Below are 16,994 nucleotides of genomic sequence, written 5' to 3'. Positions count from 1 at the left end.
GTTTGTGAGGCAATATTGTACAATTATAAGCTACTGTGATTGTAGTAATTATACAATATACTGGAAGTATATAATTTTGTACAATCATCATAATTAAGGAGTGATACCATATATTAGATGTATAAATATATTGTAAATTAGACCATATATACTATTACTATACACCAAACATATCATATAGTATATGTATATTAGTTTGTAACTCTTTGAATATGTACAGATGCACTTAAAAAAAATTATATATATGTATATATATATATATATATATTTGCTTTTAATGCTATTAATATTATGAATATGTTGCTTTTTAAAAGTCCAACATTCATACCATAGAGCATGGTTAGTTGTACAACAGTTTTGTAAAGCTTTTTCATTAACTTAATAGGTATTCTAGGTATGATTGCACAATTCTTTTAATGTACTTCTTTACTTCACTTGCCTTGGAAAACCACATCAATAGTATTGTCCAATCGTAAAATATCTATTAAGTTAAAGGAAAATTTCCTTATCAAATAACGAAATAAAAATGATTTGGTTCAAAAAGATAGTGTCGCACATAAATTATAATCAAAATGAAAATTACAAATAGTGTTTATTAAACAAATACACTTGTTCATTTCCCCCAAACAAAGCAACAAATTGCACTCATAAATATTTAATTTTTTTTTTTTTTTTGGAACTTGAAAAGTTTAACTTAAACATATTGGATTATAATCTAACTTAGAAAACTAAAATTACAATCTAGATGGACAATAATATTGTACTCCTTTCTCTCACATGAAATATTTTTGGAGCATAAAACATTAACTTAAACTCACAATTATTATGTGAAAGTTGAGAGTACAACATTATTATACTTCTAGAATAATTTTTAATTAAGTCTTTATTATTATTTGAAAGTTCAAAAACGTGTAAAAACACCTTTGAACGTTTAGACCCCCAAATTACAACTTAACCAATTCAAGCAATATGTCAAACAACTAGTGTGCGGAAACTTAACATATGCTATAATATGAAATTGGTTAAAAACTATTTAAGCCATAACAAAATAAAATCCACAGCAGATAATAAAAAGGCAAAGATAGAGAGGAAGGAAGATGCAAACACAAAGACAACACGTGATGTGTTATCGAAAAGGAAACCGAAGCCCTCGGCGTAAAACCTCTCCGCCGCCCTCCAAGCGGTAAACAATCCATTAGAAAATACAGTTGGGATACAAGGACAGCAATAGACCCTCCAAGCCTAATCTACCCAGTGCACCTAAGCCCTCCAAGCTTCTTGCTCCAACGAGGTTGCGCCGAACCTTTTTCTTTTCTAACTTCCCGGATTCCGCTACTAGACAGTAGCATCAACCAATGAAGATTGGTTCCTTCCTAACTGCTTCCCAGAAATCCAAACAACTGTCTCATAGTGATGATGATGGTGAGAACCAGGTTTGGTATAATGCCTCTCAAGGATTTGACAATGGAGAGGAAGAGAGTTGAGGAATTTGAAGAGACTCTAAAGTATAGATTGTGGATGAAACAATCTGGTTTTTCTTTAGGGTTTCTCTCTCAAAATTTTCTCTGGAAGCTCTCTTTCAATCGTGGGTAAAAGGGGTATTTATACTGGAGTGGGAGAGGAATGTGAAACGTCAGGTTTTACAAAACAGGGGTGGCTCGCGGCTTGACCTCGCGGCTTGACCAAGTCGCGAGATAACCGTATGGCTAGTTGTCCTGTTTTGTCCTGTAGTAGTCCAGCTAGCATGACTGTTCATCTTCCAGCATGCTTGGCACGTGTGCTGCGTCTGGCGGCTTACAGCCGCGAGTCACCCGCAAGTCCCAGCCGTGAGTCTCTGTTTTCTTGCATACTCTTGAGCAATCTTCACTCTATCTCACTCACTACCCTTACATCAAACCCACCTAAATACAGGGTTACTAAATACTGAATTACAAGCAAATTTGGCACGGAATAAAGCCAATTAGATGGTTGAATAAATTCAACCTTACATTATTATTGATTATTATTAGTATTACGCAGTAATGGTCTCTTCTCTTCCCTATCTTCATCGATCTCCCCTGTCAACTCCTCAAGCGATTTTCCTTTGGATTCAGGCACCAATAAGGTAAAAAATACACCTGCTACATTGATCCCTGCGAGTATAAGAAGTGTATTTCGCATTCCAATACCAGCTAGGTACCCTGCATCATTTGAAGTTTTGTTTTTGCTTTCAAAAGCATATGAGAACCCCAATGAAACCAGCAATTGCTCCAATCTTCCCAGTTGCAGCTGATATTCCATGACAAGTAGACCTTAGCCTTGCTGAGAAGATTTTTGCTGGCACAATAAATGTTGTGGTATTTGCAGGGGCAGAGCCACATAGTGGCTTGTGGGGGCCGTGGCCCCTGCAAATTTTTTTTTTTTCCCATTAGACTATGAAGAAAAAATAAATAGGCCCCTCCAACATTACCCAGCCAGCCCCCCCACCCATTTCTCACCCATTCTCCCAACCCTCAATCAAAAATTAGGAACACCAATGAATTAAAAAAAAAAAAAAAAATTTATCTGTTCTACTTTCAAGCAAAAAAAAAAAAAAAAAAAAAAAAAAACCCCAAAAAAAATTTGAACTAAAATCTGAAAAAAAAAAAAAATATATATAAATAACAAAACCAAGCCCACGGCAAGCCCATTACAGGTAGCTCGCTCACGGTAAGCCCATTACAGGTAGCTCGCTCACGGCAAGCCCACGGATTCTCAACCAAAAAAATAAAATAAAATAAAATAAAAAAATACAGAGAATCAGAAATTGAACCCATCACGTCGCTGGCGCCTGGCAGAATCCCATCACGTCGCGTCGTCGCTGGCAGAGAGATCAAACCCCAATACAAAAGCAAACCAAACACAGAACTCAGCAAACCAAACACAGAGCACAGAGGTGTTTATCAAAAAAAAAAAAAAAATCCCCAATACACAAACCAAAACCAAACCCAATAACCCACGGACGGTCATGTCGCCGTCGTCGTTGCCACAGCGAGCTCGTCATCATTGTCGTCGCTTGCCCGGTTACCCTTCATTGCAGATCGAAAATCGGAGAACGCAGATTGCTCTGCCTCTGCTCCGGTGCTCGGTGCTCCCTCCGGCCCTTCCTCAAAGTATTTCGCTATTTTTCTCTCTAACTCTCTCTTAGTCTCTCGCTCTTTATCTCACTGAAATTAAAAAGGAAATGAATCGCAAATCGACATCGTAGTCGGTAGATCGGTCATCGGCTCATCGCTCTGCGCCACTGCCCCGGTGAGCGGTGCTCGTTGCTTCCTTCGGCAGTCCGGCCCTCCCTCAAGGTTTTTCTCTCTGACTTTCTCTCAGACTCTCAGTCTCTCTCTCTTTATCTCACTGAATGACTGAATAAAGAATGAAATGGAAATCAGCATCTTTTTTTTTTTTTTTTGATGTGGAACTGTGAGAATCTGATTGGCCAATTTGGCTGACTTTCACTTTTTTTTTTTTTTTTTCTATTTTTGTCTTTTTAAATTTGACTGTCCACACACTGTGCTCCCTTGCATCTTACACGCCTGCACTCATAACAAATTTTTTTTTTGGGTCCTGTTGTACAACCACAACAATGTTTATGTGTTGTGTGTTTGTGGGTTGTGTGTTGTGTGTTTGTGTGTTATAAGTGTTTTTGTTTTTGGTTGGTGTGTTTGTGTGTTGGGTTGGGCTTGTTGTATCCTATTTGGTTTGGACTTCTTTAAGGCTCAGAAACTTTGAATGGATTTTGAAGTTATTCACTGCAGTACTTGGGCTTGAGCTTCACATATTACCCAAGTTTCAATTTTGGAATTGAAACTTGGAAAAAAAACAATTAAAAAAATTTTTGAAAATCATATAATATAAATAATATCGGTTTTTTTTTTTTTTTTTAAGGACTTCACCATCCAAATTTTATTGATTAATATTATTTTAGTTGCGGACCATTAGCTAATGGATACAATAGATAGTTAATTAGTTACAGTATCACTATTATACTATAATTAGTTAATTGTATAATTAATGACAAATAAATTAAAGCAATATAGTTTATTGTTACGCTAAACAACAATAATTAAAACTATATAATTAAATTAACCAATACATTATAAAAATAAAAATTAATTAAATTATTTTTGTTTTTGTTTGAGGGGTTATTATTAATTAAAGTTGTATTAAAAATGGGTTGACTGTTTAAATTATAGTGGAAATTTTGTTTTTTTCTTGAGTATGAATAACATTCATATAATTAAGTAAAAATTTCTAATTAAAATTTTATTTTTTTAAATTTTTTTCAGGTTAATTTTTGAGTCATATTCTTAAAGCTAAAAGAATTATGAGCAAACGAAAAACAATTGATGCATTCTTTAAGAAAAAAGATGTTAGCAATTCAAAAATTAGGACACCTGTGGATGTAGAAACAAATGTTAATACTTCAATGCTTGATGAACATCCCTCCAAATGTCCAAAACTTTAATTTGAAGAGATAGATCGTGATTCAGGATCACATAAACAAATATGTGAATTTCCTAGTTGATAATTTTGTATCCAATAGACTTAAGAATTATATTTAGTATATTTCTGTTACAACCCGCCCCCCCCAAGTATTCATTCCTGGCTATGCCCCTAGGTATTTGGTCCAAAGTTGGAAAAGAAAAAGGTGAATGCATACAACACCTCAAACCCAATCTTATTTTTCGTATTTGTCCAGTGAGTATAAGGAATAGCAAGCAAGCATGAAGATAGACATGAAGGAGAACCCCGTCAATTGGATTGCAAACCGTCCTATATGATCAATGAAGAGCACCATAAACCAATACCCCGGCACAGTACCGCACAGTGCTATTAGCGTTTGTGCCTTTGAAATCTTGAAAACCTCTTCAATAGCGCTCGTATTTTTTGATGGAGGAAGCCAACCAACTGAGGAGAGGACATTCTTCTGGAAAAGGTTTTGACTATAGTAACCAACGTCCACCAAGCACCAACACATAGCAGTTCCAACCAAGTGAAGCCCATGCTGTTTCACAAATTCGCTCGAGAATAAGTGTTAAAATTGCAGGGCATACTACAGGGCAGAGAAGCATGAGACAAGCTACAAGTGTGGCAGGTGATGCAGCTGTTGCTAAGATGAAGTGCACTAGTCAAGCCACAAGAATGGTAGGGAGTGCAACACTTGCTGATAAGCAGTGCAGTGATCAGGCCACACAGCGTGCATCAACACCTGTATAAGAAAACAGAGAGCTAGGAAATAGAGAAGCTAGAGAGAGAATCAAGATTGAAGAAACTTTGTAATACTTCCATTAATTAACAATCTGAATGTACATGAGGTTTATATAACAGAGCTATTACAAGATTGAGACTAACTAACCCTTAACCAATTCCAAACTATACGGATCAATTATCTACAACCAATCACTACACTACACGTGTTAATACATAGCTTCTAACTTATCAAAGCCTAAACTACATGTCGTATCTACTATATCAGTCGTTTAGCAAGCTTATTTACAAGTCCTCCAATGCTCTACTTCAATGATCTGCATCTCTGCCTGAGCTAATGTCCTCAAACATTCTTCAACAAACTCATCTTGACTTTCTTGCATCTGTCTTCTGCTATTGTTTCTTATCTGTACAATCAACTAAACTTTGATATTCCCCCTCAAGATAAGAAGCTAAACTATGGATATTCACAATATTCATCTTGCCTAATAAGTACTTCAGTTGTTGACCACTAAGAGCATTTGTAAGCAAGTCTGCCAATTGTGAGTGAGTGGGAGTAAAGAACAATCTAACCACATTGTCTTGCACCTTATCTCTGAGAACATGATAATCTACTTCTATATGCTTGGTTCTTTCATGAAACACTGGATTTTCTCCAATATAAATGGCTGCTTGATTGTCACAAGACAATAATGCAGGTTGAGGAAGATAGATCTCCAAATCTTTCAATAATGCCAATAACCAAGTCATCTCACAAACTGTGACAACCATAGCTCTATACTCTGCTTCAACAAAAGATCTAGACACTATGGACTGTTTCTTGGACTTCCAAGAGACTAGAGAATCACCCAAAAAGATGCAATATCCTGTGGTTGACCTTCTAGTATCAATGCAAGATACCTAATCAGCATCTGTGTAAACCTTCAAATGAAAATCTGATGAAGTTGATAAGAAAATTCCTTGACCAGGACAACCCTTTATGTACTGAAACACCTTATAAGTAGCATCAAGATGAGGCTTCCTGGGTTTGGACATAAATTGACTTAGCTTGTGAATAGGATATGCTATATTTGGTCTAGTGATAGATACAACAACCTGCCCACCAACCTTCTATACACTCCAGGATCAGATAACAACTTTACCTTGAAACTTGCTTAACTTTAAATTCTGCTCCATTGGTACCTTGCTAGGCTTGTAAGCTGACATTCCTGCATCTTTCAAGATCTCAAAAGCATATTTTTGTTGACAAAAAGTAATTCCTTTGTTTGATCTAGCTATCTCAAGACCAAGAAAATACTTTAACCCTCCAAGGTCTTTAAGTTTGAAGTGCTGATCTAAAGAAACTCTAAGTTCATCAACTACTTGCACATTGTTTCTAACTATTAGAATGTCATCAACATAAACCACTAAAGCTATGAAAGAATCATTAAACTTCTTTGTAAATAGTGAGTGGTCAGCTTTAGATTGCTTAAAACCAAGCTGTTTAAGAACAGAACAAAACTTTGCATTCCACTGCCTTGATGACTGTTTAAGCCCATGCAAAGACTTATTTAGTTTGCAAACAACATTCCCCCCTTTGCTATGAAAGCCTTAAGGGAGTTGCATATACACCTCCTCATGTAAATCCCCATTTAAGAATGCAGTGTTGACATCCAATTGGACTAGATGCCATCCTTTCACAGCATAAATGGCAAGAAGAGTCTTAGTAGTAGTCAACTTTGCAACTGGTGAGAAAGTGTCAGTGAAATCCAATCCCTCTTGCTAAGTAAACCCCTTAGCAACTAGTCTTGCTTTATATATCTCCACAAAGCCATCTACTTTGTACTTCACCCTATAGACCCATTTGCATCCAATGGCCTTTTTGTTGGAAGGCAAAGGTGTAAGAGTCCAAGTATGATTGGAAACCAAAGCTGCAATCTCAGCATTCATAGCCTCTTGCCATTTAGGATCCTTAACAGCCTCATGATAGAATCTTGGTTCAAGTATAGAGGAGATAAGTGAACAGAAATTGGCATAGGAGGGAGAGAGATGTGAAGAATCAAGATAGTCAAAAATAGGGTATTTAGTACTTGGAGTATTTAAGGAAGCACCTCACTTACTGTTGATAGGATTGGATTGTGTAAGCTCATTGGAAGTGATAGTGCTGCACTTATAGTCTTGCAAGTAGTAAGGGGGTTTAGAAGGTCTGGAGGATCTTTTTAAAGAAGGATTGGAAGCAAGTGGAACAACAACATGCCCTTGATCAAGGGGCAAAGAACCAGGTTCTGCAGAATTAGTATGGACAGAATTTGGTATGACAAATTCTGGTAGTGCAGAATCTGGTATGACAGATTCTGGTATTGCAAAATTTGAAATGATAGGAAGAATAGGATCTAAAACTTGTCCAAAAACAAGAATAAGACTAGAAATAATAGGGTCTAGAAACATGGAATCAACTGGAGTAGCCACATTAGGACAAATGTTAGGAAAAGAAATAGAGGACTGTGGTGAAGTGACAGAAGAAATGAATAGGAAAGTATTCATGAAAGGAAACATCCCTTGAAATGAATATCTGCCTTGTGACCAAATTTAACAACTTGTAACCCTTAACACCAAAAAGGTAACCAAGAAAAACACAAGGAATAGATCTAGGACCAAACTTAGACCTATTGTGAGCTAGTGTAGATGCAAAACAAAGACAGCCAAACACCCTTAAGTGATGATAAGAGGGAATCTTGCTATAAAGTTTCTCAAAAGGAGTTTTATGGTCTAAAACAGTACTAGGCAGCCTACTGATGATATACACAATTGTCAAAACACAATCAACCCCAATAACAAAGTGGTATATTAGATTGAAATTTCAATGCCCTAGCAATGTTTAAAATATGCTGATGCTTTCTCTCCACAACTGAATTCTGTTGTAGAGTGGCAACACATGAGTGTTGATGGATAATTCCATGTTGAGCATAAAAGTATTTGGGAAAAAATTCTTGAGCATTGTCAGTTCTAATTACTTTGATGTTGGTTTGAAATTAAGTAAAGATCATCTTGCAAAATGAAATTAATAAAGGCCTAGTATCTATTTTAGATTTCATGAGGTAAACCCATGTAGATCTTGTAGCATCATCTACAATTGTAAGAAAGTATCTAAAACCATCATGAGTTGCTTTAGCAAAGGGTCCCCATACATCACAATGGATTAAGTCAAAAGCATGATTAAACATGTGATTAGAATCAGGAAAAGGCAATCTTTTAAGCTTTGCAATGGGACAAACAACACATTTTTTATTGGAATGAAAAGAAGCTACATTTGATATACAGTGATGAAGTTTATCATCAGAAACATGTCATAATCTAAGATGCCACAAGTAAGGCTTAGTAACACTAGGAACATGAGAAACAGAATGAGCAAAGGACTGTAAAACTGACTCTAGGACAGTAGTGGTTTCTGAGATAGACTTGCAATTCTCTGAAGTTTGCAGCAGGTACAAATTGTTATGAAGCTCACCCAATCCAATTATTTTCTAGCAAGTAAGGTACTGTATGAAACAATAATTTAAGAGAAAAACTAAACAACATGACAAGGATTTAGTTAATTTGCTCATTGAAATCAGATTAAAAGTAAAAGCTGGGACACAAATCACATCCTCAAGAATTAAGGTTGAAGTGAGCTGAACTGTGCTTATGTGTGTGACAAGAACTTTTTCACCATTAGGCAAATGAACAAAAGAAGAGATTGAACTAGTTATCTTGGTGAACAAAGAAGTAGAATGCATGATATGGTCAGTGGCCCCTGTGTTAAGAACCCAAGTTTCTTCATTGTGAGCTGTTTTGTTTGAAGGATTTTCAGCAAAGACTGAATTCTTCAAATTAAGGCAAACAGAATCCTGGAAAGAGGCACAAGAAATACCTAAGAGAGCTGAATTGACTGAGTGAATAGCATCAATGTTGTTAGAAGAAGATGCATGAAAACTCAGCATTGACAACAACGGCTGGCATTGTTCAGCGGTGAAAGGAAAAGATCCTGACTGTGATGTAGCCTCGGATTGACCACCAGAATCATTATCAAGAGTCAATTGGTTGGCCATAGACACCTTGCCCTTTTGCTTGTACCCTAGTGGAAATCCAACTAGCTTGTAACACTTTTCCATGAAATGACCAACTTTGCCACACTGGCTGCATACAGGTCTACCCTTGCCTTTTGTTGTTCTTCTCACCTTGATTGAACCATTGAGTCTTGACTGCAAGAGTAGTTGAATCAACTGAAGTGCCTCCATTGAAACCTAAAGCCCTCTGCCTTTCCTCTTGTATCACCAAAGAGAAGGCCTTGTCAATTGAGGGACTTGGCTCCATCATCAAAATCTGAGTCCTGACTTGTGAATATACTTCATTCAAGCCATTTAGGAATTACATCAAGGAATCTTGATGATGAAAGAATGTGATTTTGTCATTCACTCCACAGACACATTTATCACAAGAATAAGATGGTAAAGGCCTGAGATTAAGCAGTTGATCCTAAGAAGCTTGAAGATTAGTGAAGAAAGTAGTCACTATTGCATCTCCTTGCATAATTGTTGAAATCAATTTCTGAAGCTGTTAAATTCGTGCAGCATTGGCTTGTGGGAAATGGTTTCTGAGTGAATTCCAAACCTCCATTGCAGTGTTTTTGTAAATTACACTTGCAGTGATGTGAGGAAAAACAAAATTCAAGATCCATGAAGAAATCATGGAATTGTTCTTTGACCAAGCAATCTATTCCAGAGGAGTGATAGCCATGGAAGCTGTGATAGAACCATCCACAAAACCTAGCTTGCTCTTCGCATCCAATGCCATAAGCATAGCCCTAGCCCAATGAGGGTAATTGTCTTCTGTCAAGAGCTGAGTGACAAGAATTGCACTTGATGATTCTCCATGGTGCAAGAATAAAGGACTTCTCGGATCCTCCATTGGAGAAAGCTCACGATAAGCAATAGATTGAGAAGTAGAAGATTGCGAAGCTTGATCTTGATTTGCCATTAACAGAAGTTCAACTGCTCTGATACCATATAATGAAACAGAGAGCTAGGAAATAGAGAAGCTAGAGAGAGAATCAAGATTGAAGAAACTTTGTAATACTTCAATTAATTAACAAACTGAATGTACATGAGATTTATATAACAGAGCTATTACAAGATTGAGACTAACTAACCCTTAACCAATTCCAAACTATACAAATCAATTATCTACAACCAATCACTACACTATACATGTTAATACATAGCTTCAAACTGATCTAAGCCTAAACTACATATCGTATCTACTATATCAGTCGTTTAGCAAGCTTATTTACAAGTCCTCTAATGCTCTGCTTCAATGCTCTGCCTCTCTGCCTGAGCTAATGTCCTCAAACATTCTTCAACAAACTCATCTTGCCTTACTTGCATCTCTCTTCTGCTGTTGTTTCTTATCTGTACAATCAACTAAACTTTGATAACCTGACCTAATTAGCACTGAAGTCTTGGAAGTCATTGAGGCAATGCCACATCATGAATTCTTCACTCAAGAGCACTGAAGACTTAGGTTTCGAGATTTTAGGAAACAATTGGTCACAGTTGACACGTGTATATTTTAGAAGTTTCAATAACTGTTTTTGGCGCCATTTTTGGATGTTTATTCTCACTATGTATATAAACAGAGCATTATGTATTTTATTACTTTACTTCAACTCTTGTAATCATTTTCTAATCAATGAAATTCTCTCAATTCTATTTAGATTTCTCTCAGATTTTTTCAATAAATCATAGGAATCCTGAGTTCCCATCTCTATCATGTCATTTTCTGGTTCGAGCTCTACTTGTAGTACCTTAGACATGTCTGATGCGGCCTGTTTTGCATTCCTGGCAACCAAGGCTGTATAACGAGCTGTCTCGGGCATTTTCATACGCCAGTAGTATGTAAGGGCGGCAGGGATGGCTCCAACCATCAAAATTATTGGCCAAACATAATCAGCTTGTTGTGGCACATAAGTAAGTGGCTTACCAAGGTACGTGTCAGCGGGGTATGTTTTTTCGAAGATGCTTGCAACAACTATTCCAACAATCCCACCAAATAAAATTCCCATGCCTTGCATGGCAAAAACTGCAGCGATAAATCCCCCACGAGTCCTTTTGTTAGCGTATTCAGATATGATTGTAGCCGAAAGAGGATAATCTCCACCAATGCCAAAGCCAAGCCAGAACCTAAAGAAACAAAGTGTACTAATGACACCAACTGCTGATTTTCCAAATGAGAGTCCAGACGCAATGGAGCAAAATCGAGTGCTTTAAGCACTCCCATCTGCTCAGTAGCCATGGCTAGATCTTACAACTTTTAAGTAACTTTCCACCTACAATTGTAGAAAACTTTCTAACCAAAAAATAAATAAAAAAGTCTCAAAATCTATCCATGAAAATAATAGGGAAAAAAGGTTCAACAATAAATTAAGTCCTTACAACTTTGTATGTAAAATAATAAAAATAAAATAAATAAAATAAAAATTCTATAACAGCAAAATTCTTCACAATTTCTTTCCCACATTATGTAATATGTTATGAATGGCGAATAATAAAAATGAATTTAGTGGTAAACCTGTGTGAAAGTAATGTTACTTTAATTATAACTAATCGCCTTAATAAATTATGAAAAAGTTTGTGCCCATGATATTATATAAAAAATGAGCTTCTGCATTATAATAATATTCTCCCAAAAAAGAATAAACAATATGATTTTTAATGAAATTAGTTATAAAATATTAATAGCATTATAATTAAGCGCATAATATATATAAATATATAAATATATATATTATTTTTATAGAACTGGATTCAAATAACTATTAAATTAGAGATATGCCAATATTTTTCATAATATATCATAAGTGATAGGTTGTTATTAACTGTTACTAATAAACAAAAAAAAATAAAAAATTATAGTGATAGATTTAAATTACAATCAGTAATAATTTACTACCTAGAATTTATTATAAAATTGTAGTGAAAAATGTTATGATGAATATTTCATTTCTTATTAAATTATTCAAATAAAAAATAGTCCTACAACAAAAAAAAGAGAGCCTTGCAGCAGGCACCAAAAAAATTCAGCTCACTAAAGTCCACCATAATGCAAAAGCAGAAACGCGCAGTCATTTCCAATAAATTGGGAACGTCTGGGAATTCATGTGTAAAGTCTTAGCTTGGAAAATTTTAAAAAACAATGTGGTGGCCAAAGAGAGAAAGAGACTGACCTGCTTGTTGAGATTGCCGTGTGGCTGTGTGTGCCGAGAACGAAGAAGAGAGCGGCTATTAAATGCTTCTGTGGCTTGATAGTTGATACTACCCAAGATAAACATCTTTGTCTTGTTCGGTTGTGTTTTTACCGGTCACAACCTTGCTTCTTCGTAATTAAGAGTTATCAATTTCATTATTTTAACATCTCGTTTTTAACTGCCTCAATTTCAAACTCAGATTAAAGTCAAACAAACGTAGTTCATTTTTTTCAGATTTTTAAACAAATATTTTGTCCACAAACAATCTATTTTCTCTGGAGCAATATCAAACACGTATACTTCACAAATAAAGAACTGCAATAGTAAGTTGATATATTGATATTCCATAGCATGGGAGGCTCCAACGTAATGTCAAATTTACTCAAAATACAAATATTGTCTAAATCATATACTATATAATAAAAGTTAGGCTTAAAAGTTGTGTTCTATCAAGTGACTGCATTAAATTACAGCAATTTTTTAGATAAAGATAACTGTACGGCCCCATACATCCAAGTCCATTTGGGCCTTGGACCATGGATCAATAGTATGACCCAGGGACCTAACCTCTGTTTTGCTCAAGATCCCGGCCCGAGCCCACAAAAGCTATGAGCCCAAGCTGGGTGTTGTTCAAATGCCTAAGAAGCAGGTAGCCAATTCCAGCTCGCATATTGCTCAACAAGTCGTCCCTGGGCAATATGCAAATGTTCGGTCACACCGCCTTGTGTGTGCCCGGCAATGCCTTAGGAAACTTCGCTGCCGAGCACATTTGCTGCAGTGGGAACTATTTCCAAAGCCACTCACACCTAAACACCCACTTACAATTAACAACATTGGACCTCTCATTGCACTAGTTTAAAAAGTAATGATAATCATTCCACTAATAATTGGCTATAAATAGGAGGAGCTAAAGAATGGGAAGGGGATGGAATTTTGGGGAGAGAAACAGAGAGAGAAAGAGAGCCTAGAAAAGGAAAGAAACATTAAGAGAGAGAGAGAGAGAGAGAGAGAGAGAGAGAGAAGTGATCTCATTGAGTCTCAAAGTCTAGAACGACTCAAAGTAGGATACCCAAACCCACTATACAAATAAGTTGTGAGCCCAATTGAGGTTCAGCCCAATAACCTCATCTTTGGCGTGCACAATTGGCACCCACCGTGGGGCTCTCCTATAACGCTGTGATTCTAAAGGGACTTAAGCTCGGGAAAAATGTCTGAAAGGCATTCAGGGAGTCACACAGAAAGTGGATCCGTAGGATCTTCTTGGGTATCTAGCTGGCGAGAGCGCAAACAAAAGGAACGAGAAGATAGGGAGCACAGTCAATAAGAAGAAATGTCCGGCACGGGAGAAGGATCATACCAGACCCAACAGATAGTCTCCCGTGCTATGGGACATAGGCAAAGGGAGGAGAGAGATGGAGAGCTTGAACGGCTGCGCAGACTAATCAAGGGCTTAGAGTTGGAGGTAAGGGGCAGGCGTCGGAGAAGAGACAGAGATGACCAAGAAAGAGAGGCCGACAACGGGGGAAATAGATATGGGGCGGGGTCTAATCAGTCTGGATCTCGACAACGGCAAAGTCATTCACATTCTCGGGAATCCCGTTAGTACCGAGACCGTTCGTATTTGTGGGGATCTCGATGACATCGGGACCGGTCACGCTCCCGAGAGTCAGGGCAACGCCGAGATCGCTCACGTTCTCAGGAGAATCTAGTCAGGAATTCAGTCTCCTAAAAGGAAAGGCAGCCTCATAATGCTGCCATGGATGCTATAAGTCGCGCTTTGCGAAAAACAACTCGGTCCCCATTTTCAGATGATATCAAACGGGCTGAAATGCCGAGCAGGTTTACCCGCCCACCATTCAATTGCTACGACGGGAAAACTAACCCAATAGAGCACATCAGTCATTATATTCAGATGATGTCTCTGCATACTCATAACAATGCGCTGATGTGCAAGGTATTTCCTTCGAGTCTAGGACCAACCGCTTTGAGGTGGTTTAATGTGACCTGTAGCCAAGTACCACAACCGGTAGATGCGCTTTTATACATGAAAATGAGGGTAGGGGAGACCCTCAGTAGTTATGCCAACCGGTACTGGGAGCTATACAATGAGATAGGCAGGAATAATGAGAAGGTTGCAGCAAGCACTTTTAGAATGGGGTTGCCTGAGGACTCCGAATTACGGGAGTAGTTGACTAAGAAGCCTCTCGAAGACATGAGACAGCTTATGAGACGCATTAAGGAATATAAACGACTAGAGGATAACCAGTTGCAAAGTAAAGGCAAAGCACTGATGATAAATCGTCCCCGGCAAAGTGGTTTTCCGTTCATATCTCAAAGGGGCTTGATGATTCAAGAACCGGTAACACAAATGAGAGAAGTAAATGTGACATTTAAGGAACCGGTACACAGGATTGTTGACCGGATCAAATACGAGCCATATTTTCGATGGTTGAACAAGATGGGAGGAGACCTATCTAGGAGGAATCAGAATTTGTACTGCACCTATCACTGAGACAAAGGTCACACTACCGAACAGTGCCAAGTGTTGAAGGATCACCTCGGGCAATTGGTTAAGGCCGAGCATTTAAAGGAATTTGTGCTGGACTCGGGGAACAGAGTTGCAAGGAAAGATACTCGGCAAAGGGGGAATCCTCTTCCACCCCCTTTAGGGGTGATTGAAGTTATCCATGCTGCCCTAGAGGGGCTCATTGCAGGAAGAAGGAAAGGAGTGTTGACTATAGTACCAGTAGAGAGCTGCTGGGACGTACAACCGCCGGAGAAGAAAATGAGGTCTGCACGGGAGCCTGTCGCATTCGATGATGACGATTTGGAGGGAATAATCCAACCATATGATGACGCATTAGTGGTCACAGTCCGGATAAGTGGCTTCTTGGAAAAAAGGGTAATGGTAGACTAAGGAAGCAGGGCCGACGTAATGTATCCGGATCTATTTAGGGGGCTCGAACTAAAGAAGGAGGACGTTGTGAAGTACACTTCGCCCTTGGTTGGGTTCGATGGTAAGGTAGTAATTCCAGAAGAGCAAATTTCACTTCTCGTGATTATGGGGAGGGGGGGGAAGGAGGTAGTAGTAACATTTACAATAGTAACTTCATTTTCCCCGTATACGGCGATTCTGGGAAGGTCGTGGATTCATTCAATGGGGGTTGTCCCATCTACCTTGCATGTAAAGATCAAGTTCCCAACTGAGCAGGGCATTGTCGTGATAAGGGGAAACTAGCAAGTGGCAAGATAGTACCTTATTGCTGTAGTTAATTAGAAGCGAGAGAATCAGGTCGATCGAGAACAGACAACCGAACAACTAGTAGGAGACAAAGAGAAAGAGTAGTCCAAACAGGAGCAGGTTGGGCGGGAAGATCCATCCCAAAAGGTCCCTTTATAGCAATCACAAGAGCCCCGAGAAGGAATGGGAGCTAGCTGCGCTGAGGAGTTAATAAGGGTAAAGATATTTCCGAATACTAATAAGTATTTTTAGATTGGAGCAAGTATGAAAGATAAGGATAGAGTGCAGGTGTTGTTGTTTCTTACTCAAAACATAGATGTCTTCGCTTAGAGCCCCTATGAAGTTCCCGGGGTTGATCCCGGGTTCATCATTCACAAGCTTAATGTAGACCCCTCATATCCCTCGAAGGAGCAAAGCTGAGGAGATCAGCCAAAGATCATGTTAAGGCAGTAAGGCAGAAGGTTAAGAGGCTGAAGGAGGCCAGAGCGATAAATGAGATCTTTTTTCTAGAGTGGCTGGCGAATACCGTGGCTGTCAGGAAGAAGAACGGCAAATGAAGGGTCTGTGTAGATTTCACGGATTTAAACCGAGCATGCCCGAAGGACCCGTTTCCTATGCCAAAAATCGATCAGTTGGTGGATGCCACCTACGGGCACCCGAGGATGAGTTTCCTAGATGCCTTTCAGGGATATCATCAGATCACTCTGGCTGTTGAGGACCAGGAGAAGACAGCATTCATATGTCCCGACGCTAATTATCATTACATCGTGATGCCCTTTGGGCTAAAGAATGTCGGGGTGACATATCAGCGGATGATGACGAGGATGTTTCGGGACAAAATTGGGCATACGACTAAAGTGTATATCGACGACATGGTAGTAAAGAGCAAGCAAGAAGTGCGACATGTAGAGGATCTTCAGGGGGTGTTTGAGATATTGTGGAAACATAGGTTGCGCCTTAATGTAGAAAAATGTGCCTTTGGAGTGGGAGCTGGCAAATTTTTGGGATATTTAATCACCAGCCAGGGGATAGAAGTTAATCCCGATCAGATCGAGGCCGTGAAGCATCTCAGGTCGCCGAGCAATCTAAAAGAAGTATAGGTGTTGACCGGGATGTTAGCCGCTCTTAACCGATTCATCTCAAAATTTTCGGATCGCTGCCATCCATTTTATTAGCTTTTAAAGAAGTGGAAAGGATTTCGGTGGGATGATGAATGTGAAAGAGCTTTCTAGGATCTCAAGGAATACTTGACACAGGCATCGATGCTAG

General features: G+C 38.3%; 1 protein-coding gene and 1 pseudogene across 1 annotated transcript; one reads left to right on the top strand and one right to left on the bottom strand.

Moving 5' to 3' along the window:
• Positions 1 to 1,992: 1,992 nt before the first annotated feature.
• LOC115949923 lies at positions 1,993 to 13,154 on the bottom strand (annotated as a pseudogene).
• Positions 13,155 to 14,696: 1,542 nt separating this feature from the next.
• On the top strand, positions 14,697 to 15,401 carry LOC115949922. Its single transcript, XM_031067183.1, has 2 exons — positions 14,697 to 14,885; positions 15,021 to 15,401. Exons 1-2 carry the CDS (start codon positions 14,697 to 14,699, stop codon positions 15,399 to 15,401), a joined length of 570 nt encoding a protein of 189 aa, XP_030923043.1.
• Positions 15,402 to 16,994: the final 1,593 nt, after the last annotated feature.

Source organism: Quercus lobata, chromosome 6 (genome assembly GCF_001633185.2).
Source record: "Quercus lobata isolate SW786 chromosome 6, ValleyOak3.0 Primary Assembly, whole genome shotgun sequence".
NCBI classification, from domain to species: Eukaryota; Viridiplantae; Streptophyta; class Magnoliopsida; order Fagales; family Fagaceae; genus Quercus; species Quercus lobata.
Note: the sequence above shows the minus strand (reverse complement) of the source record. Positions and strands in the feature narration are given on the sequence as shown.